This window comes from Lepus europaeus, chromosome 16, assembly GCF_033115175.1.
Source record: "Lepus europaeus isolate LE1 chromosome 16, mLepTim1.pri, whole genome shotgun sequence".
Taxonomy (NCBI): Eukaryota; Metazoa; Chordata; class Mammalia; order Lagomorpha; family Leporidae; genus Lepus; species Lepus europaeus.
The window spans coordinates 91,252,222-91,274,964 of NC_084842.1; the positions used below are offsets into that span (position 1 = coordinate 91,252,222).

General features: G+C 66.3%; 3 protein-coding genes across 12 annotated transcripts in view; all 3 read left to right on the top strand.

Moving 5' to 3' along the window:
- Positions 1-1,221: 1,221 nt before the first annotated feature.
- On the top strand, positions 1,222-5,446 carry SPON2 (spondin 2). Its single transcript, XM_062212930.1, has 6 exons — positions 1,222-1,244; positions 1,469-1,691; positions 1,994-2,217; positions 2,299-2,490; positions 2,643-2,817; positions 4,452-5,446. The coding sequence occupies exons 2-6, from the start codon at positions 1,472-1,474 to the stop codon at positions 4,634-4,636; spliced, it is 996 nt and encodes a 331-aa protein (XP_062068914.1). The 5' UTR covers positions 1,222-1,244; positions 1,469-1,471; the 3' UTR covers positions 4,637-5,446.
- A 3,784-nt stretch (positions 5,447-9,230) lies between these two features.
- LOC133775126 (transmembrane emp24 domain-containing protein 11-like) lies at positions 9,231-19,590 on the top strand. The gene is made up of 5 exons (XM_062213193.1): positions 9,231-9,354; positions 15,300-15,400; positions 17,593-17,718; positions 18,201-18,347; positions 19,441-19,590. Exons 1-5 carry the CDS (start codon positions 9,231-9,233, stop codon positions 19,588-19,590), a joined length of 648 nt encoding a protein of 215 aa, XP_062069177.1.
- Positions 19,591-20,749: 1,159 nt separating this feature from the next.
- RNF212 (ring finger protein 212) overlaps positions 20,750-22,743 on the top strand; it is a 32,319-nt gene continuing 30,325 nt past the window's right edge. For 8 of the 10 annotated variants that reach the window (XM_062213002.1, XM_062213000.1, XM_062212994.1 and 5 more), the window contains exon 1: positions 20,750-20,894. In XM_062213002.1, the coding sequence (XP_062068986.1) occupies positions 20,786-20,894 (109 nt within the window). In that variant the 5' untranslated portion in view covers positions 20,750-20,785. The remainder of the gene's footprint in view (positions 20,895-22,743) is intronic. The other 2 variants (XM_062212996.1, XM_062212997.1) reach the window with 2 other exon arrangements.

Sequence of the window (22,743 nt, forward strand, 5' to 3'; positions counted from 1 at the left end):
GGAGCCCCGGACCCACACCCGGGAGGACTCACACAGGGAGCCCTGGACCCACACCCGGGAGGACTCAGCACGGGGAGCACAGGCACCCACACCCGGGAGGACTCACACGGGGAGCCCCGGACCCACACCCGGGAGGACTCAGCACGAGGAGCCCCGGACCCACACCCGGGAGGACTCAGCACGGGGAGCCCCGGACCCACACCCGGGAGGACTCAGCACGGGGAGCCCCGGACCCACACCCGGGAGGACTCACACGGGGAGCCCCGGACCCACACCCGGGAGGACTCAGCACGAGGAGCCCCGGACCCACACCCCGGGAGGACTCAGCACGAGGAGCCCCGGACCCACACCCGGGAGGACTCACACGGGGAGCCCTGGACCCACACCCGGGAGGACTCAGCACGGGGAGCACAGGCACCCACACCCGGGAGGACTCACACGGGGAGCCCTGGACCCACACCCCGGGAGGACTCAGCACGAGGAGCCCCGGACCCACCCCCGGGAGGGCTCAGCACACCTGGAGTGCTCTCCCCAGTCCTCCCGGGCCCATGAGCATGCAGGCTCCAGCTCCGGCCTCGGGTCCTGAGTCTACAAGGGTGTCGTGCGTTTGTTTGCAATACGGGTTAGATCATCTGTGCTGTCTGCGCTCTGCCCTGGCGGCCGCCTCCTCTGAACACACAGAGCACGCACGGTCAGGATGTGCTTTGTTTAGACTTGAAGGGTCTTGGATTGAGCAAGGCTCCCCCACCCGCGCCGGGGACTCCGCCAACTCCAGCCTGGGTCGCCTGACCCAGGGGAGGGGCTGGGGGAGCCGGGCCGGCCTCCCCGCCTGGGCCCTGGGGGCCCTGCCCTCCCATGTGTCCCCCCCCCCCCCCCGTAGCTGCTCCCGCGCTGTAGGTCAGGCCTATAGGCAGAGGTCAAGCAGACACCCAGCGCCCCCCAAGTCCAGGGGGGCGGAGCCGGCGGCCCCGGGCTCAGTGCAGCTCACGGGAGACCCTGGCAGGGCGCGGAGGAGCTGCGGGCGCAAGGGGCGGCGCCGGCAGAGCGGGGTGCGGCGGCGCCCCGGGGCAGTGAGCTCAACCCGAGCGCCTGTCTCCTCCCTTCTCGGCGCTGACAGCTCCGCAGGCCCCGCGGACAGGGCGGGCTGCAGCCTCATTGGCCAGCGCGGGCGGCAGCTCCGGCATATATAGGACCTCCGGGCGCTCGCGGGCCCGCCGCCGCCCTCCGCCCGCCGCTCCTGCCGGGTGAGTACGGCGCCTCCGCCCGCGACGCGCAGGGAGACCCCGCAGGCTGCCCCCGGCGCCCGGGACTTGCAGGCGGTACCGCCTGGGCGGCGCCCATTGGTCCCCGCAGCCTCGCGGGGTCGGCGTCCGGGGAGCCGCTTGGGGAGTGCGGGCGCCTCCCAGCTCCGCAGCCCCAGTGCGCTGGGGGCCCCTGGTTGGTGCCAACCCCGCGCTCTCTGCTGCAGGCGATGGCAACTCCGCGGCCCGCCGCGCTGGGCACGGCTCTCTGGGCGCTTCTCCTGGCCACGCTCGGCCCCACCTCCGGCCAGCCTCTGGGGGCAGAGTCCCTCTGCACTGCCCGGTCACTGGCCAGATACAGCCTCACCTTCACGGGCAAGTGGAGCCAGACAGCGTTCCCCAAGCAGTATCCCCTGTTCCGGCCTCCGGCACAGTGGTCCTCCCTGCTGGGTAAGGGCCGCCCCCCTACCCGACCTCAGGGCATCTGGGCGGTGATTCACGCCCCGGGGGGGCGGGGTAGGGGCTAGATGCTCACAGCACCGTCCCAGCGCGGCACTTCACAGTTTGGAGGTGCTCCTGCTAAGCACCTACTGTGCGCTGGCCCTGAAGGGGTGGACGGCCAGCTGCCAGGCCAGGTGCAGCCGCAGGAGGCCACCCTGGCGGCTCCCCGCCCTGTGGGGGGGGGGAGCCACGGCATCTGGTATGGGCGCTGGGGTAGCCCCGCCTCTGCTCACGGCGCCCCTGTCCCACAGGGGCCGCTCACAGCTCGGACTACAGCATGTGGAGGAAGGGCCAGCACGCCAGCAACGGGCTGCGGGAGTTTGCGGAGCGTGGCGAGGCCTGGGCCCTGATGCGGGAGGTGGAGGCCGCGGGGGAGCGGCTGCAGAGTGTGCACGCCGTGTTCTCGGCCCCCGCCGTCCCCAGCGGCACCGGGCAGAGCACCACGGAACTGGAGGTGCATTCCCGGCACTCGCTGGTGAGCCGCGCCCGGGGGGCTGGGCGGGGGTCGGGGGGCACCCGGGGCCCGCGGGCCTCACCCGGCGCCCACCGCTCCCAGGTGTCTTTCGTGGTACGCATCGTCCCCAGCCCCGACTGGTTCGTGGGCGTCGACAGCCTGGACCTGTGTGAAGGGAGCCGCTGGCGGGAGCAGGTGGCCGTGGACCTGTACCCCTACGACGCCGGCACAGACAGCGGCTTCACCTTCTCCTCCCCCAACTTCGCCACCATCCCCCAGGACGCGGTGACTGAGGCGAGTGACCGGGCGAGGCCCTGAGCCCTCTTCCCAGGGTCCCCTGCACAGGGCCAAGGCCGGGCTCTGTTTTCCGCCCCCATCCCTCGGGCCGCACAGGCTGGCACGAGCCGGCCTCTTGGACCCCGGCCGACGCTCTGCTCTCTCCCCAGATCACGTCCTCCTCGCCCAGCCACCCGGCCAACTCCTTCTACTACCCGCGGCTGAAGGCGCTGCCTCCCATCGCCACAGTGACCCTGGTGCGGCTGCGGCAGAGCCCCAGGGCCTTCGTCCCACCTGCCCCGGACCTGGCCAGCAGGGGCAACGAGATCGTGGACAGCCTGTCAGGTAAGCCCAGGTGCTCGCTGGTGTCACGCAGAGGCCCAGGGCCCCCAGCCCCTGCATCGTCATCCTGGCTCAACCGGAGGGACATGGCACAGGAGCCGGCGCCCAAGCGACCGCCCACGGTGACGCCGGCGCTGGCGGCCAGGTGGCGCTGGCTTTGAAAGGTGTGGTGTTGGGCTGCCCCACCGGAGCCCGAGCCCGAGCAGTCTCCCGAACATGCAGAGGGCCGGCATGTGCCGGGGCAGAGCCCTGCACCCGAGAGTTTGCTGAGCCCAGCGCCAGCCGGGGCCTCGCTGGGGCAGGCATGGTGTCCCCGTCTGCCGGGTGCAGCCATGTCAGGGCTGCTCCCAGGGTTCAGGCTCAGAGTCGATGACAGAGTCCGGTATACCTGGGAGGGGCAGACCCCCATGTTGGCACTGCCGTCTGCACAGCTGCGGAGCCGTGGCTGGCGCCCCCCCCCCCCAAGGAGCACCTGCTGTGCACCTCCTGGACCCTGCCCTGGGTCCTGGGACAGCGCCGGGCAGCGCCGTGTGTGGGGAGGGCAGACGGAGCCATCGGGTGGGTTTGAGGCCCGGTGTGTCAGGAGGGCTGGGCCGGGCCAGGGCTGGGCTCAGTACCCCCCCCCCCCCACCGAGGAGCTGGCTTCCACCAGATCCGGCCTCTCTGGGGGCCTCTGCCTGGCCCTCGAGTCAGGTCAGGGTCCGACGGGAAGGGGGAGCTCATGTGGCTGATGGAAACCTGCTCCTGGCCAGAGGCCGCGCCCAGCCTCCCCTGGCCCAGCCCTTGTCCTGCGGCTCTCACAGGGCAGCCCTGTGGCACTGGGCAGCGGCACCGCCCCCACGCCAGCTCGGGTGGGGCTTGGTGCTCTCGTGTGTTTGCCCGAGTGGACGCCCCATTCCAGATGCCCGGCACAGGCTGTCGCTCAGTGGACGCCACCACAGCAGTCTGGGGTGGAGGTGGGGGACTCAGCAGGGGGCAGGAGGTGCTGTGAGCTGAGCCCGAGGCCTGGGGAGGGGGGCAGGGGGCGGGGGTGTTGCGGGGGACAGGCCGAGGGGGGAGGGGGCAGGAGGCAGATGGAGCGCCATGTTCAGAGTCCCTTCTCCAGCAGACGCCACAGCTGCCTGACCTCCGTGTGCTGACCGCTCGGCTACGGCCACCCCCATCCCCGCCCCCGCCCCAGCCCCTACACTCAGGCCCGGAGCCCTCCAGGCTCTCTGCCGGCTCCCACCGCACTGCCCCACGCTGGCCTCTCCCAAGGCTGGGCCTGCGACCCCAGGCAAGCCCCTGGCTTCCTGCTCCTCTGCTGGCCGCCGCTTGTCACCGGGACCCCAGGTCCATCTGTGAGCCCCGCCCTTGCCGCCCGTGAGTGCGGCCCTGACCCCGGCCAGGGCTGGGGTGGTGTGCGGTGCACCCAGCCGGCACTCGTACAGTCTAGAAGGTGATCTACCCCAAACCGACACCGCTGACTTATGGCACCCGCAATGCTCGCAGCCGCCCGGGTCTGACCCCCTCCGTTCACAGGGCCCCAGGGGCTCCCGCAGCCTTGGGTGGGTGCCTGCTTCTCAGCACCTCGCCCCGAGCTGGGCACCCTGGGGCGGTGCGCCCACGCCTCCGTGTCTCCCCTGTGCTTGGCCCAGTTCCAGAAACGCCGCTGGACTGCGAGGTGTCCCTGTGGTCATCCTGGGGCCTGTGCGGAGGTCCCTGTGGGAAGCTGGGCTCCAAGAACAGAACCCGCTATGTGCGCGTGCAGCCCGCCAACCACGGGGACCCCTGCCCCGAGCTGCAGGAGGAGGCCGACTGTGTCCCCGACAACTGTGTCTAGGACCCTCGACCCGGGTGACAGCTGGCGACCTGCAGGGGCCCCGTCCCTGCCCACAGAGCAGGCCCTCTGCGGGCAGGACTGGGGGTCTGTGGACAGGCCCTCGGCACCCTGGTCCACCCCGGGTTAAGACCCTGTAATTTATTGCTGTCCTGGAGGCTGTCTTGGATGCAGGAGCCCCTGCCAGCACCTGGGCAAGATGACGACCCCCTCGCACCCTGGCCAGGAGCCAGCACCCACATGGTGGTCAAATACCTCAGACCTGGCGCCCACGCCACCCTGGGGCCCACCCCGGGGTGAGGCTTCACCAAGCACGACTGCCGGCATCCAAGCAGGGACAAGAAATGAGCAGTGCCAGAACCTTCCCTCACGTTCTCACGTTCCAGGACCTTGTAGCAGGTCCTCATGTTCCAGCTCTCCTATGTCAATGCCATTAAGAATAAAGATTTTGGAGGCCGGCCTTGTGCTTAGCACGTGAGCCGCCACCTGCAATGCCAGTAACGGGTGCCGGTTCAAGTCCCGGCTGCTCCACTTCCAACCCAGCTCCCTGCTGATGGCCTGGGAAACCAGTGAAAGACGGCCTGGGTCCTTGGGCCCCTGCACCTGTGTGGGGGACCTGGGTGAAGCTCCTGGCTCCTGGCTTCTGCCTGGCCCAGCCCTGGCTGTTGTGGCCATTTGGGGAGTGACCCAGTGGATGGAAGACCTCTCTCTCTGTTACTCTTTCAAATAAATCAATCTTTTTAAAAAAGAATAAAGATCTTTAGCACAGAAGAGATACAGATCTATAATCAAAGGAGTTAAATAAAACTTGAGCCTCACATTTCCATACACATAGAATGTCTGACTTCCAACACGCAAAGGAAGAAGTATTGCCCACCCTGTCCTCCGGGAGCGCTCACGCAGCCGCAGCCCGTGGAGGGGACACCGTGCACTAGTGCCTCCCCACTCAGGGCCAGGGTGCCTTGCCGAAGGGACATGGGGGCCCAGCTAGAGGGGCTGCCGCTGGCCACGGGCATCACAGATCGCCAAATACAGAGCAGGTCATGAAGCATGGAGACACATGAGACGCCAGAGGTGGCTCGAAAGCACAGCCTGGGGGGGCGCACCCTGGGGGACGCGAGACAGGCGCAGCCTGGGGGGGCGCACCCTGGGGGACGAGACAGCAGGGGGAGACAGGTGCAGCCTGGGGGGGCGCACACCCTGGGGGATGAGACAGCAGGGGGAGACAGGCGCAGCCTGGGGGGGCGCACACCCTGGGGGATGAGACAGGCGTAGCCTGGGGGGCGCACACCCTGGGGGACGAGACAGCAGGGGAGACAGGCGCAGCCTGGGGGTGCGCACACCCTGGGGGACGAGACAGGCGTAGCCTGGGGGGCACACACCCTGGGGGACGAGACAGGCGTAGCCTGGGGGGCACACACCCTGGGGGACGAGACAGCAGGGGAGACAGGCGCAGCCTGGGGGTGCGCACACCCTGGGGGACGAGACAGGCGTAGCCTGGGGGGCACACACCCTGGGGGACGAGACAGCAGGGGAGACAGGCGCAGCCTGGGGGGGCGCACACCCTGGGGGACGAGACAGGCGTAGCCTGGGGGGCACACACCCTGGGGGACGAGACAGCAGGGGAGACAGGCGCAGCCTGGGGGGGCGCACACCCTGGGGGACGAGACAGGCGTAGCCTGGGGGGCACACACCCTGGGGGACGAGACAGCAGGGGAGACAGGCGCAGCCTGGGGGGGCGCACACCCTGGGGGACGAGACAGGCGTAGCCTGGGGGGCACACACCCTGGGGGACGAGACAGCAGGGGAGACAGGCGCAGCCTGGGGGGGCGCACACCCTGGGGGACGAGACAGGCGTAGCCTGGGGGGCACACACCCTGGGGGACGAGACAGCAGGGGAGACAGGCGCAGCCTGGGGGGGCGCACACCCTGGGGGACGAGACAGCAGGGGGGAGACAGGCGTAGCCTGGGGGGGCGCACACCCTGGGGGACGAGACAGGCGTAGCCTGGGGGGGCGCACACCCTGGGGGACGAGACAGGCGTAGCCTGGGGGGCGCACACCCTGGGGGACGAGACAGCAGGGGGAGACAGGCGCAGCCTGGGGGGGGCGCACACCCTGGTGGATGAGACAGGCGCAGCCTGGGGGGGCGCACACCCTGGGGGACGAGACAGGCGCAGCCTGGGGGGGCGCACACCCTGGGGGACGAGACAGGCGTAGCCTGGGGGGGCGCACACCCTGGTGGATGAGACAGGCGCAGCCTGGGGGGGCGCACACCCTGGGGGATGAGACAGGCGTAGCCTGGGGGGGCGCACACCCTGGGGGATGAGACAGCAGGGGGAGACAGGCGCAGCCTGGGGGGGGTGCACACCCTGGGGGACGAGACAGGCGTAGCCTGGGGGGGCGCACACCCTGGGGGACGAGACAGGCGTAGCCTGGGGGGGCGCACACCCTGGGGGACGAGACAGGCGTAGCCTGGGGGGCGCACACCCTGGGGGACGAGACAGCAGGGGGAGACAGGCGCAGCCTGGGGGGGGCGCACACCCTGGTGGATGAGACAGGCGCAGCCTGGGGGGGCGCACACCCTGGTGGATGAGACAGGCGCAGCCTGGGGGGGCGCACACCCTGGTGGATGAGACAGGCGCAGCCTGGGGGGGCGCACACCCTGGTGGATGAGACAGGCGCAGCCTGGGGGGGCGCACACCCTGGGGGACGAGACAGGCGTAGCCTGGGGGGGCGCACACCCTGGGGGATGAGACAGCAGGCGGAGACAGGCGCAGCCTGGGGGGCGGGCGCACATGCAGCCCCCGTGTCCTGCATGCGCTCCAGTGCTGGGGGACAAGACTGCAGGCGGAGGACAGGCACGGGCTAGCAGGGGCCCAGCCGTGGGTCTCCTGTCACTCAAAGCAGGACCCCTGGACCCCTGAGCTCTGGGGTGAGCAGCGGCTGCTCCAGCTCAGACGTGTGCACCCAGGGCCAGCCACACTTATTCCTTGCCACTCGGTGGGCCCGGAGCCCCGCAGACCCAGGTGCACCTGCAGGCGCTGACGACCACGCCCGAGGGAGGTCCCTGCAAACCGAGGCACCAGGGACGGTGGGGAGGGGAGACCGGACAGAACAGCAGCAGAGTGAATACCCGCCAGACCAAGCCGCGGGGACAGGCAGGCGGGGCTGTGCAGGGGGCTTGGCGCCAGCCGCCCCTGTCCTGTCGGGCGTCCCTCTGGCACGGCGGCTGTGAGTTGGAGACGCACACTGAGCTGCCCATGGCTTCTCATCTGGGGGTTCCCCCGCACACCCCGGGCGCCGTCTGTGTGTGTCTGTCTGTCTGGGGCTCCGCACACAATCCCTTTGTTTTGCTTGCTTAAAATTCTGCGTGGCACAACGTCTTCTTCAGCAGCGAGCGGCAATGCAGAGGTGCAGCCTCACGCCTGAGCGCCAGCGCCAGGCTGGGCAGCAACGGGGCGGAGGCCAGGCTGTCCCTCGCCCGCCCCTCCAGGCCGCGCACTGCCCCCGCGCCGGCCCACCAGCTCATTGCCCTGACCGCAAGGAGGCCAGCTTCACAGGACGGCTCCGGGGTCAAGGCCGCGGCTCAGCTGTCCGCAGCCTGCGTGTGTACAGCCGAGACGGGGTCGCCGTGCAGTCCCACGGCTCGCCGGAGCGTGTCCATGCATTCCCCTAGACGCGGGGCCCCGCGGTGGGCAGCGAGCCGGGGAGGCGAGCGGGGAGCCCCTCCCGGGAGCCCTGACCCGCGCCCCTGTCCGTGATGCACCGGGAACAAGCCCGGTGTGTGAGGCGCCGAGGCTGCCGTGGCCCCCGGGGCGGCACGGGGGACGCCCTGCCGGCCTTGCCCACTCGCCGGAGTTGCTGTCCCGCATCGGGGGCCGCAGTTACCTCAGCAGAGAGGTTCGGCGCGCACAGGCCCTCCGGACCCTTCGGGGCCTAAAGACGTTTCACAAAGCTTCAAGATGGAAACAGCGGCCGGGGAACTGAAGTGACCGGAGGGGTCGCGAAGCGACTTCCAACTCCTTTAAAAAGATTTATTTATTTATTTGAAAGTCGGAGTTACACAGAGAGAGGAGAGGCAGAGACAGAGAGAGAGAGAGGTCTTCCATCCGCTGGTTCACTCCCCAGATGGCCACAACGGCTGGAGCGTTGCTGATCCGAAGCCAGGAGCCAGGAGCTTCTTCTGGGTCTCCCACATGGGTGCAGGGGCCCAAGCACTTGGGCCATCTTCCACTGCTTTCCCAGGCCACAGCAGAGAGCTGCGTTGGAAGAAGAGCAGCAGGACCCGAACCAGCTCCCTTACGGGATGCCAGCGCTTCAGGCCAGGGCGTGAACCCGCTGTGCCCCAGCGCCGCCCCTTAACTCCTTTATCAAGGAGGAAAGGGAGCCTGGCAGCCCTGGCCTGCGCTGGGCCTCCGCCGCCCCCAACCGCAGCCCGGCTCCTCCCGCCCGGGGCTCCTCCCTCGTCGCCCACCTGCTGGGGCGCTGGGGGTGGAGGTGTGCGGCTCGGCTTCCCTGGGCTCCGCCCCGCCCTGCCGCCCAGGTGCAGGCCCCACTGCGGCTTCTCACGGAAATCGATTCCCCAGAGCCGCCGCCATGCCAGCCGTGGCGCTCCTGCTGTGTCTCTGCGTTCCGCTGTCCACTGCGTTTTATTTCCACGCAGGGGAGCGGGAGGAGAAGTGCATAATAGAGGACATCCCGAGCGACACGCTGATCACAGGTGGGTGAGGCGTGGCCTTCCCGGCCAGCCAGCCCCGGGCTGAGCCGTGCTAACAGCTGGCGGCCCCCTGCCTGCTGCACCAAGTTGTGCAAATCTGGCCGGAAACAGCCTGAGCGGTGGGTTGCATGGCTCCTGGGCAGGCAGCCGGAATCCAGGCGCCTGGGCGGCTGCGGTGGTCCCGCGCCCTTTGTGCCCATGGTGGCCAGGCCTTGAAGCGGCCCAGCAGAGCCGGCCCTCGGTGTGGCGAGGGTGGGGGAGATTCAGCACGCAGGCCGGAACCATCACCGAATGTCCTGGCTGCACGCCGGTGGTCGCGGGGTCTCCCTCCCGTCTGCCCCAGCGTCACAGCTTCATTCTCTGCAGCCTGAGTGGAGGGGCAGAGGGGCCTGTGTGGCCCCCGGGGCCTCGCTGCTGGGGCCGCTGTGGGCAGAAGCCGCGTCTGAACCGGACCCAGGCTCTGCGCCTCACAACCGTGTGCCCGGGGCCAGCTGCTTACTCTCTGTGGTTGTGCATTTGTAAAACGGGACAACGACGGGCATGGTGGCGGCTGTTTCTTTCGGCTGTAATGGTGATGAGGCGAAGTTTACGAAGCTTCAGACCCTGGCCCAGCACCCAGAAGGCACCATCCCCTGCATCCCCTCGGCCCAGCTGGGCCCAGCTGTCTCATCCTGTGCGTGCTCCACCTCCTGGCTGGACAGCCCTGTTTTTCTAGTAACCCGTGAAGGGCAGAGGAGGGGCGGGAGGACACGGTGCCCTTCCTGGCTGCCCCGTGGCATCTGGGGTGGAGGGGCAGAGGCAGCAGGCTGCGTGCCTCCAGGCCCTGTCTCCACCATGCTGGCTCCGAGTGCCGGAGTGGAGAGCCTCTTCAGTCCCGTCCCCCGGGACACCAGCCCGAGCCCCTGCTCCCCGGCTCTGTCGTCCCCCTGGCCGGCCCCACACAGCTGTCTCCGCTCAGAGCTCTGCGGAACACCCAGTGCAGCCACAGGAAGAAGCAGGATCGTGTCAGGTCCCGCGGGGGAACTTGGCCCGAGAGAGACCAGGGAGCCTTTCAGGACAGAACAGGCCCTGAAAGCAGCTGTGGCACTGGCAAGAACGTGAAGCCGAGGGGCTGGGGCTGTGACCATGGAGAAGAGAAGGCAGCAGGTGGCCCGCGGTGAGGGGGGAGCGGCCCCTAGGAAAGGGGGGGAGCGGGACCTGGAAGCCGAAACAGCTGCACAAATCCTCCTGAAGCGCTGGCTGAATTCCTGAGCCCCACGAGTCCAGCGGAGCTCGGAACCAAGACAGCCAGAGCGCCTGTGGCCTGGGCCAGAGCCACGTCCCGGGGAGAGGAGACCAGACTGCCCCGAGCAGCCCGTGTGCTGGGGAAAGCAGCCCGTGGCATTCAGGGCCGAAAGTGACAAGCGTTGGTTAAAACTAGACTGGGAGAAGGCAGCAGAGAGAGGCACACAGGCGCGTGGACAGAGAAACAGGGACAAACTCCCAAAAATGGGTACTTGGGGCCAGTTGTGGTGTGTAAATTCAAGCGGGTGCTCCTGGGAGGCCGCAGCCATGGCTCCAGGGCCTCAGCGGGGCGGGTAGTCAACCACCTTCCCCAGCGTGTCTCCTCCGGGCTCGGCTTGCACTGCCCCATCGTCCCCGGGGGCGGGGGAGAACAGGTGGCAGCCTTGGGGGCAGAGAGACCTGCTCTTGCTTCTCGACCTGCGCCTGGGGAGCAGGCCCTGGCCCGGCCCTGGCGCCAGCTCCATCGCTGCCCCTTCCCACCCGCCTGGCCGCCATTCCAGCCTTGCTGACCGGACTCAAACCCCTCGGTGAGAGGAGGAGAAGCTGCCTGCCCACGGCGCAGGCGTGAGAACCCCGATACTTCTGTGCGTGGTTGCGTCTCTACTGGTTCTAACCAATGTTTTCTCATTGTAAATGCCTAACCTGGAGAGGAGGGGGAGCCCTTGGGGGACCTAGAGGAGAAGCAGAGCAGGGGCTCCTGGTCCCCCGCACTTCTAGATTTCTGCTCATTTCCATTTTATTTGAAACACAGAGACACAGAGCTTCCATGAGCTGGTTCATTCCCCAAATGGCCCCGACAGCGAGGACTGGGCCAGACCTGGCTCAGCTCCAGCCAGGAGCTCGCCCACGTGAGCAGCTGGGGCCCAAGGCCTTAACCCATCGCCTGCTGCCTCCCAGGTCTGCAGTAGTAGGAAGCTGGACTCGGAAGTGGAGCTGGAACTCAAACCAGGCGCTTAGATATGGCTGCATGTGTCCCAAGTGGCATCTAACTGCTGCATTACATGTCTGTCCTGTGTGATCATTTTTTAAAGATTTATTTATTTATTTGAAAGGCAGAGAGTTCTTCCATCAACTGGGTCACTCCCCAGATGGCTGCAATGGCCAGGTCTGGGCCAATCGGAAGCCAGGAGCCAGGAGCTTCTTCTGGGTCTCCCACGCGGGTGCAGGGGCCCAAGGACTTGGGCCATCTTCTACTGCTTTCCCAGGCCACAGCAGGGAGCTGGATTGGAAGTGGAGCAGTTGGGACCTACACCGGCACCCATATGGGATGCCGCCACCAGCCACACCACAGCTCCGGCCCCCTATGTGATCATTTTAAAAATACTGTCCCTCAGGGAGTGACAGTGGAAGTGCTGTGGAGTACGGTGACCAGAATGTGTGAGCCAGTGCTGAAGAGAGAAGACTCGATTCAGCAGGCGAGCGGCACAGTGGTTAAGGCGCCCCGTGGGGCGCCTGCATTCCAGGTGGCTCCAATCCGGGCACCCTGCACGCTCTCTGGTTGCTACACGGGATACTCGGGGAGGGGCCCTGGGGCGAGTTCTGTGCCCACAGGCTCTGCAGGCACTCCGGGGCGCTGGTCTGAAGCGCACAGGCAGGCCCCCAGCCCAGCCAGTGTGGTGAGAGGTGGCGGCCAAGGTGCCTGACACCTGCGAGGTGAGGGGAGTCCCTTCTCGGGGCTCAGGCTTCTGCTTGTGACGCTGAGCTGTTGGACTGGAGGGGACGGCGCTTTGCGCAGTGACACTGCCAGCCACACAAGACAGGGCAGGTGCTACTGCCCTGCAGGCAGCAGCGGTCAGCACCTGTGTCCCGTGCCTGCCAGGACCCCCTTGGCCTCTTGGTCAGGGGAGAAGCCCCACCTGCAGCCGCTCCTCCTGTGGGGGTTCCTGGTCTCCGCCTGTGACCAGTGCTTCTCTTCTGCCATCTGCTGGCAGCCTTGGGGATGACAGCTATCGCTGTCACTTCCTGCCCTGGGGGTGGCGGGGTGGCGGGGGGGGGTTTTGGATGCAGATAGCCCCAAAAGTAAGACCCCCCCTCCCCTGGCCCCTGGTCCAGAGGACCCAGGGCAGGGTTGTCCGAGAGCGCAGCTGGCACTCATCCCTCAGCTCCTGTCGCCAAGCACGTGCTGTGGGCACCTTTCCCAACACACATGCGGGGAACCTTCAAAAAGTTTGTGGAAACCTAAGAAACATCTGTGCATGGATCCCAAATATTTGCACCAAAGTGAAGTATTTGTTTAAAAGATTTGTTTATTTACTTATTTGAAAGGCAGAAAGAATGAGCGAGAGCGAGTGAGCTTTCATCCGCTGGTTCAGTCCTCAGATGGCCACAAACGGCCGGGGCTGGGCCAGGCTGAAGCCAGGAGCCAGCAGCTTCTTCCGGATCTCCCACGGCGGGTGTCAGGAGTGCAAGTACTGGGCCTCCCAGGTGCGCTCGCAGGCACTGGGTCGGACGCAGAGCGAGGATTCGCTCCCGGCACTGTGAGTCCGGACGCCAGCTTAACCTGTGCCACAAGCCAGCCAAACCTGCCTTCTAATTCCATTTTCCACAAACGTTAGCGAGCCCACTCCACCTGCTCCGTTCCTCAGCCAGAGGCAGCGTGTCCCAGGCCCTCCGGACCGACGAGCAGGGGACGGGTCTCCCCTCAGCCAGAGGCAGCGTGTCCCAGGCCCTCCGGACCGACGAGCAGGGGACGGGTCTCCCCTCAGCCAGAGGCAGCGTGTCCCAGGCCCTCCGGACCGACGAGCAGGGGACGGGTCTCCCCTCAGCCAGAGGCAGCGTGTCCCAGGCCCTCCGGACCGACGAGCAGGGGACGGGTCTCCCCTCAGCCAGAGGCAGCGTGTCCCAGGCCCTCCGGACCGACGAGCAGGGGACGGGTCTCCCCTCAGCCAGAGGCAGCGTGTCCCAGGCCCTCCGGACCGACGAGCAGGGGACGGGTCTCCCCTCAGCCAGAGGCAGCGTGTCCCAGGCCCTCCGGACCGACGAGCAGGGGACGGGTCTCCCCTCAGCCAGAGGCAGCGTGTCCCAGGCCCTCCGGACCGACGAGCAGGGGACGGGTCTCCCCTCAGCCAGAGGCAGCGTGTCCCAGGCCCTCCGGACCGACGAGCAGGGGACGGGTCTCCCCTCAGCCAGAGGCAGCGTGTCCCAGGCCCTCCGGACCGACGAGCAGGGGGACGGGTCTCCCCTCAGCCAGAGGCAGCGTGTCCCAGGCCCTCCGGACCGACGAGCAGGGGACGGGTCTCCCCTCAGCCAGAGGCAGCGTGTCCCAGGACCTCCGGACCGACGAGCAGGGGACGGGTCTCCCCTCAGCCAGAGGCAGCGTGTCCCAGGACCTCCGGACCGACGAGCAGGGGGACGGGTCTCCCCTCAGCCAGAGGCAGCGTGTCCCAGGACCTCCGGACCGACGAGCAGGGGACGGGTCTCCCCTCAGCCAGAGGCAGCGTGTCCCAGGACCTCCGGACCGACGAGCAGGGGGACGGGTCTCCCCTCAGCCAGAGGCAGCGTGTCCCAGGCCCTCCGGACCGACGAGCAGGGGACGGGTCTCCCCTCAGCCAGAGCAAACTCCTGTCCCAGGACCTCCGGACCGACGAGCAGGGGACTGGTCTCCCCTCAGCCAGAGGCAGCGTGTCCCAGGCCCTCCGGACCGACGAGCAGGGGGACGGGTCTTCCCTCAGCCAGAGGCAGCGTGTCCCAGCAAGGGGAAGGCACCAGTGTGCCAGTGTGCGTGTGTGCGTGTGGCTGTCAGCTGGGTGTAGCGACTTATGTTAGCGGTGTGGGTGTGATATTTGTATGTTTGTGTGTGATATCTATGTGAGTGTTGCATGTGCTAGCGGTGTGTGTCTATGTTAGTGTGTGTGCTAGTTACATGCTAGTACCTGTGTACATTTATATTTATGTTAGCAATGTGTGTATTTTCATGTTAGCAGTGGGCATTTATATGTTAGTACGGTGTGTATGATATCTACATGTGTCTATGATACGTACATGCGTGTTTGTGTATATTTGTATGTTATATGTGTCTCACCTGTATCTACACACAGCACATTCCCTGCTGTGTGCCAAGCACCCCCCAGGGCAGCGGCCCACACAGGCACGAATCTTCCAGACAACCCCGTGTGGGTGGATACAGTTCTCAGGCAAGACGCCGAAGCCTGGAAGGCCAGCTCGCCCAGCGCCTAGTGGGCTGTGTCCACTGGCCCAGGGGCACTCCCATTCCTCAGATGTGCTCCTTCCTCTGTTCCCCTGCGGGGAGTCCCCTGAGGCCCCCCATACCACGGCACAGCTCCCGGGCCCCTGGCTCGCTCTTAGCCAGCGCGTCCTGCGTGCGCGTGCCCGTTTCCTGCTGCTGCCTGTGAGAAGGAGCCCCGCCTGTCTCGCTGGCTGTGCCCTCGGCCCCCAGGACAGCGCCCAGGGAAGGTGGTCTTGGCGCCCTAGGTAAATTCCTGCTTCGGGGACTCACACGGACGCCGCCAGACGTCATGGCGCCTCGGGGAGAGCCGGCCCTGCGGGTGCTGCCGCCTGGGACAGGCGAGGTGGGCTGCAGCGGGGATCCAGGCTTTGCAAGGGGGTCTCTGGGGACAAGGCTGCTCGGGTGTTGGAGACTCCGTTACCGGCAGACTCGTTCGGCTCCTCGGTTCGGTTGCCTAACAGAAGTCTTGGTTTTCTAGGCACTTTCAAGCTTCAGCTGTGGGACCTGCACAGACAGGCCTTCCTGGAGTCGGCCCCCGGTCTGGGGTTGTTTGTGACTGTCACAACCTACAACGAGGAGGTAGTGTGAGCTCTGGGGTCCCGCTGCTTGGCGATTTCATTTGCTTGAACCTGATGGGCCCCATTTCCCCAAAAAGCAGCGTTTGCCACTTTAACATCTACACAGCACAGGCCACTCACCTGCAGCCTTCCTCACACAGAAGAGGGTCCGGATCTCACTGTGGCAGGCAGTGTGGCCACTCGGGATCCCTGCACCCGAGGGCCTGGGTTCAAGTCCTGATGCTGTTTCCGGCTTCAGGCTGATTCACATCCCTGGAGGCCACAGGTGGTGGCTCAAACATTCAGGCCCCTGCCACCCACAGGGGAGACCTGGATGGAGTTTCTGTTCCCAGCTTTGATACTGGGTGTTCCAGGCATTCGGGCGCGTGACCCAGGAGGTGGCGCGCCTCACACTCGCTCTCTTGCAGAAGGACAGAGAGAAGGGGGTGGTATCTTTCATCCACTGGTTCGCTCCCCAAATGCCTGCAAGAGCCAAGGCTGAGCCAGGCGAAGCCAGGAGCCAGGAACTGCACCGGGTCTCCCACGTGGTGGCAGGAACCCATGTCCTTGGGCCACCTTGCACGGCCTTCCCAGGCGCGCTAGCAGGAAGCTGGGTGGGGAGCAGAGCAGAGCAGCCGGGGCTTGACCCAGCGCTGCAGACCGAGGTGCCGGCAGCAGCCGCGGCGGCTTTCCCCACTGTGCCGCGCTGGCGGCCTCTTCCTGCCGGCGTCGGTGGAGGCCTGTGGAGTCTGTTGCTTCCACTGGCGTTCCTGTGCCCAGCAGTGTCACTGATTCTTGATCATTTCTTTTCCTTCTGATTACTTTGCACTTGACTCGCTCTTCCCCAGTTTCCTAAAGCTGGAGCACAGACTGCTGACTGTGGATCTCTTTTGTACTATGGATGCTGAATGTCTTCACGTTCTCTCTCATCACTGCAGGCCACAAATTTTGATAAACTGTTCTCATTTGTCTAAATATTTTTAAAATTTCTCTTGGGGTTCTTCTCGCCCCATGTGTTAATTAGAATTCTATGTTGTTTTCAAGTATTGGGAGATTTTCCAGCAGCCTCTCCATTATCGATCCTAATTTAATTACACTGTGGTCTAGCAGCATACAATGTATTATTTCATTCTTTTAAATTTTTTTAAAAATTTTTAAAAGATTTTTAAAATGTATTAATTTGAGAGGAATAGTTACAGACAGAGAGAGGGAGAGACAGAGAGAAAGGTCTTCCGTCCACTGGCTCACTGCCCAAATGGCTGCAATGGCCAGAGTTGGGCTGATCCGAAGCCAGGAGCCAGGAGCTTCTTCTGGGTCTCCCACACGGGTGCAGGGGCCCAAGCACTTGGGCCATCTTCTACAGGGAGCTGGACGGGAAGTGGAGCAACCAGGACTAGAACTGGTGCCCATATGGGATGCCGGCACTGCAGGCAGAAGCTTAGCCCACTACACCACAGCGCTAGCCCCTTCACTTATTTTTCACTTTACTTGAAAGCTAGAGACAGATGGACAGAGAGCCCTTCTGCTCAGTCCCCATGCCCAGGAGCCCAGAACTTTGTCCAGGTGTCCCGCCCGAGTCGCTGGGACCCGAGGACTTGGGCCGTCACAGGTGTCCCGCCCGAGTGGCCGGGACCTGAGGACTTGGGCCATCACCTGCTGTCTCCCAGGGTGCACATCAGTAGGGTGCTGGACCCCAGGCGCTCCCCTATGGGGTGTGGGCGTCGCAAGTGGCATCTGCTGCACCCGACACCTGACTGCTGGCACTGAGTCTTCCCCGCCCAGCACGGAATCCACAAAGGAATTTTCTCTGTGACTAGCGAGGCTGAACTCTTCGTGTGTTCATCAACCGCTTGATTTCTTTAGGAACTGCCGCATTTTTGGATAGATCACTAGGGAAGCAGGGTGGGCGCTGTCCCGCAGGCTAAGCCACTGTCGGATGCGCACGGCCACAGATGGGGTCCAATCCAGCTTCCTGCTGTGCGCATCCAAGCACCTGGGGCCTTGCTACCCCTCACCCTAATCTAGACGGAGTTCCCGGCTCCCGGCTTCCTCCTCTGGCTGTTGCCGGCATTTGGAGAGCGAACCAGTGGAATCATTTCTTTCTCTCTCCCACTCTGCCTTTCAAATAAATAAAACATTTTTTTTAAAAAAATTAAAAGCAAAAGCATGAAAACAGAATGTCCTGAGCATGAACGGTGGAAATCCGCGCCCTAGGTGTTGCTGTCCGCGCTCTATGGCCCACAAGGAACGTTCTACTTCACTTCCCACTCGCCTGGGGAACACATCATTTGCTTGGTGTCCAATTCGACACGGCTCCTGTCGTTCGGAGGCAGCAAACTGGTGAGGCCACGCCCCCTGCCCTTGACCGCGGCCGCGGCATCAGCACGCACGGAGCCTGGCATCGGCACGCAGAACCCGCGCGCTCAGCCCGTGCCCAGACCCTGGTGCTGCAGAGAGGCCGCAGGGCTTGGGAGGCGCTCCAAGGAGAGCCCCAAGGTTGCCTGCAGGGCTGCGCGGGAGGGGAGAGAACTGTGCTCCCTCAGGCTTGAAAGCGAAAGCCGCAGGGTGAATTGGTAATGGGATTTAATAAATAAGAAAGCTCTTCACGGCAGGAAGTGGAGACAGACAAGGAGAACTGTACTTCAGCGTGGCCTGCGGGGGCCGTTCAGGCCAGCAGGCCCTCACTTGGTGCGAGTAGAACGGGGACCAGGGCCGCAGTGAGGAGGAGGGGAGGCTGGGAAGGAAGTGCAGAGCTGGGGCGGGCGGTGGGAGCGCACAGAGCCGGCTCACGGCGGGCTCCTCCCTGGTTGCCGTTTGCACAGCGGATCCACCTGGATATTCGAGTAGGGGAACACAACCTGGACGAAGTCATCACTCAAGCAAAGGACCGGGTTAATGAAGTCACCTTCAAGCTGGAGCATCTGATGGAGCAAATCGAGCAGATACTCAAGGAGCAGAACTATCAAAGGGTCAGCCTGCCCCCCGCCAGCTGCCGGCCCAGCCGGCCTCAGAGCTGGGGGTGGGGGAGGGCAACCTCTGCTCCCCACTGCTGCTGGCCAGGAGCTCCTCCAGGACGGGGCGGGGGGTGGCACGTGGCTCCTTCCCGCGTCCAGTGAAGTGCCCAGAGCAGAGGGTGCGCACGGGTGACACGTGTCCAGACGTACCCCGTACGCTGGAGCCTGAGACGTTCATGGAAAGGCACATGATGAAAAAAACTATGCGTGGAGGTCCACTTTTTTGCACAAAAATACTCCTCTCACTTCCATTTCCCACGGATTTTGAGTGCCTGTATTTGCAGAGGCTCAAGTATATCCACTTTCTGAACCACAGAGACGTTCCGTGGATCGTGTTTTCTGAGGCAGTGTCCATGGGCGCTGGCCAGACACGGACGTAGCCCTGTGCAGCCGCTCACCGGCCTGTGTAAAACATGGTGGCAGGTGTGATAGCCAGGGAAGGCAGGCGAGTGCTGGGACAAAGCCAGGACTCAAATCAGCAAATTTTCACTACTAGGTAGTGTTGCTTGCCAGGTAAAACACAAAACACTTTTTTTTTTTAATATGACAGGTAGAGTTATAGACAGAGAGAGACAGAGACAGAGAGAAAGGTCTTCCTTCTGTTGGTTCACCCCCCAGTGGCCACTACGGCCGGCGCTGTGCTGATCCGAAGCCAGGAGCCAGGTGCTTCCTCCTGGTCTCCCATGGGGTGCAGGGCCCAAGCACGTGGGCCATCCTCCACTGCACTCCCGGGCCACAGCAGAGAGCTGGCCTGGAAGAGGAGCAACCGGGACAGAACTGGCGCCCATATGGGATGCCGGCGCCGCAGGCAGGGGATTAACCAAGTGAGCCATGGCGCTGGTCCCACAAAACACTGTAACAGATCAAATTCCTGGTATTTTAAACCAGCATACAAAAATGCGTTTGGTGAGGCCTGGCTGAGCGACTCCAGCTTGGGAAGTCCCATGTTGCCCCTGGAAATCACCGCGGGCGTCCCGGGACCCTTCCCTGAGACCAGCCGCCACCGCTCGGTCCCGCAAGAAACTAAAGCTGCTGCTTCTCCCCGCAGGACCGCGAGGAGAGCTTCCGCGTGACCAGCGAGGGCACACACAGCCACGTGCTGTGGTGGGCCTTCGCGCAGACGCTGGTGCTGCTCTCGGTGGGCGTCTTCCAGATGAAGCACCTGAAGGACTTCTTCATCGCCAAGAAACTGCTGTAAAGTCTTGGCCGAGGGCCGGCACCTGCAGGCGTCCGCGCCAATAAAGCCCCGTGCCTGCGGGAGGGCGTCTGCGGCCTGCGTGAGCCTGCGTGAGCGGCTCCGCCAGACCCGCACCTGCTCTCCCAGCGCAGCCTTTGCTTTTTTAAATACAGGGTTGGGTGTTTTTTTTTTTTTTAAGGTTTATTTATTTGTGATTTGAAAGGCAGAGTTACAGAGAGGCAGAGGCAGAGACGGAGAAGGAGGGAGGGAGAGAGAGACAGCCAGAGAGAGGTCTTCCATCCGCTGGCTCACTGCCCAGATGGCCGCAAGGGCCGGAGCTGTGCCGATCGGAAGCCAGGAGCTCCTTCCGGGCCTCCCACGCGGGTGCAGGGCCCAAGGGCCTGGGCCACGTCCACGGCAGAGCTGCACGGGAAGTGGGGCAGCGCCCGCTGGCCGCTGACACCCCAGGCGGCGGCTCCAGCTCTCACACGTGGGCACGGGGTGTGAGCCCGTGTGGCGCGTTCCCCACGCCGGGCAGCCCTGACCCCGGTGGCTGCTACCCAACACGCCGGGACCTGGGCGGTCCGGGGGGCGAGGCCCGCGTCTGCGCGCTGCTGACCTGGGAGCCCGCGCGGCCTCCCGCGCTCCTCGGAGTCGCGCGGCGTGGCGTGTAGCTTCCCGCGCCCCCCTGCAGTTCTGAAGTCCTCAGAGGAGCCCCTTCCCCGCCAGGACTCCCGTGCACCGCGGACGCGCGTCCACAGCGCCCGCAGGGGGACAGGCTGGGGGCGGGGCGGCCCGGACCCCGCATTTCTGAGGAGGGGGTAGCCCGCTAGGTCCAGCGCCCCTGCCCGCGGGTCTCCGGGCGCCCGCGGCCCTCTCGGTGAGCCTACACCGGGTGGGCCGTCGCCCGGACCACGGAGGACGCCGGAGCCGGCAGCGCCGAGTCGAGGGCGCCCCCACTGCTCCGCGCGGGTCCACCCCGGCGAGGCGGGAAAGCCGGGCAGGCGCCATGTGCGCAGGCGCAGAGTGCTGCCGAGCGCTGAGGGGGCGGCGCCGTGTGCGCAGGCGCAGAGTGCTGCCGAGGGCTGGGGGGGCGGCGCCGTGTGCGCAGGCGCAGAGTGCCGCCGAGCGCTGGGGGGGGCGCGGCGCCGTGTGCGCAGGCGCAGGGCCGCTGCGCCAGGCTCGCGAACGCGCGTGGAGCCGGGCGGCGCGAGGCATGGCCGGGTGGGTGTTCTGTAACCGCTGCTTCCAGCCGCCTCGCAGCAAGTCGCGCTTCAGCCTGACCAACTGCGGCCACGTGTACTGCGACGGCTGCCGGGGCCAAGGTAGGGGCGGGGCGCGGCGGCGCTGACGGCGGGCGGCAGAGGGGGCTGAGGCGCGGGACCGGCGTGCGGGACCGGCGTGCGGGGCTGACGTGCGGGGCTGAGGCGGGGGCGGCCGTGCGGGACCGGCGTGCGGGGCTGACGTGCGGGGGCGGCGTGCGGGGCTGACGTGCGGGACCGGCGTGCGGGGCTGACGTGCGGGACCGGCGTGCGGGGCTGAGGCGCGGGACCGGCGTGCGGGGCTGACGTGCGGGGCTGAGGCGCGGGACCGGCGTGCGGGGCTGACGTGCGGGGCAGACGTGCGGGGCTGAGGCGGGGGCGGCCTGGGGCTGACGTGCGGGACCGGCGTGCGGGGCTGAGGCGCGGGACCGGCGTGCGGGGCTGACGTGCGGGGCCGACGTGCGGGGCTGAGGCGCGGGTCCGGCGTGCGGGGCTGACGTGCGGGGCTGAGGCGGGGGCGGCCGGGGCCGATGTGCGGGGCTGAGGCGCGGACGGCCGGGGGCTGACTTGCAGGGCTGAGGCGGGGGCGGCCGTGCGGGACCGGCGTGCGGGGCTGAGGCGCGGGTCCGGCGTGCGGGGCTGACGTGCGGGGCTGAGGCGGGGGCGGCCGGGGGCTGAGGCGCAGGACCGCGTGCGGGGCTGACGTGCGGGACCGACGTGCGGGGCTGAGGCGCGGGAGCGGCGTGCGGGGCTGACGTGCGGGACCGGCGTGCAGGGCTGAGGCGGGGGCGGCCGGGGCTGACGTGCGGGGCTGAGGCGGGGGCGGCCGGGGCTGACGTGCGGGGCTGAGGCGCGGGGCGGCGGGGCGGGGCTGAGGCGGGGCGGCGGTGCGGGGCTGAGGCTCGGACGGCCGGGGCCGACGTGCGGGGGCCGACGTGCGGGGCTGAGGCGCGGGGCGGCCGTGCGGGGCGGCTGCGGGGGCAGGGGCTTGGCGCCTTCCCGTCCCGCCGAGCGCGTGGCTGCGGCCCCGCTCCCGCGTGGACGTGGCGGGCGCCGCGTGGTGAGAAGCGTGCTTTCTGTCGGTGGGCTCGTGTCTGCCGCGGTGCGCGAGCGAGCCCGGGGGGACGCAGAGAGGGGGTCCGCCGGGGCGGGGACGGGGCGGCGGCGGCGTCTCCACGGCTCGCGGGCGGTGAGCGCCCTGACCGGGGCCGGGGCCGAGGGCGGGAGCGCGGCGGGCCGAGCCCTGGAGGCGGCGGGCCGAGGGCGGGAGCGCACTGAGGAGCGCGGAGGGGAAGGTGCCGCTGCCCGGGAGGGGGCTTTGGCAGCTTCCCCTGGGCCGGCGGCGGCACAGGCACACTGATGGGCCCAGAGTGCCGGGGCTCTTGGCGCCAGCAGCACCCAGCGTTGGCAGGTGCCTGACTGGGGCAGGGGCGGCTTCTCAGATGCTTCTGGCTCTTTTTTTTTTTTTTTTTGGACAGGCAGAGTTAGTGAGAGAGACAGAGAGAAAGGTCTTCTTTCCGTTGGTTCACTCCCCAAATGGCCGTTATGGCTGGCGCTGCGCCGATCCGAAGCCAGGAACCAGGTGCTTCTCCTGGTCTCCCATGCGGGTGCAGGGCCCAAGCACTTGGGCCATCCTCCACTGCCTTCCCGGGCCACAGCAGAGAACTGGACTGGAAGAGGGGCAGCCGGGACAGAACCGGCGCCCCAACTGGGACTAGAATTCAGGGTGCCGGCGCCGCAGGCTGAGCCGCGGCGCCAGGCACTTCTGGCTCTTTAAGCCCGAGTCCAACGTTGACTTCTGTAGCCTGAGGCCACGCCCCCATGATGCCCCAGGTGCTGCATTGGCGGGTGTGTGTGTGTGTGTGTGTGTGTGGTGGATCCAGGAACCGTGGAAGGAGGAAGGAGATGAGGG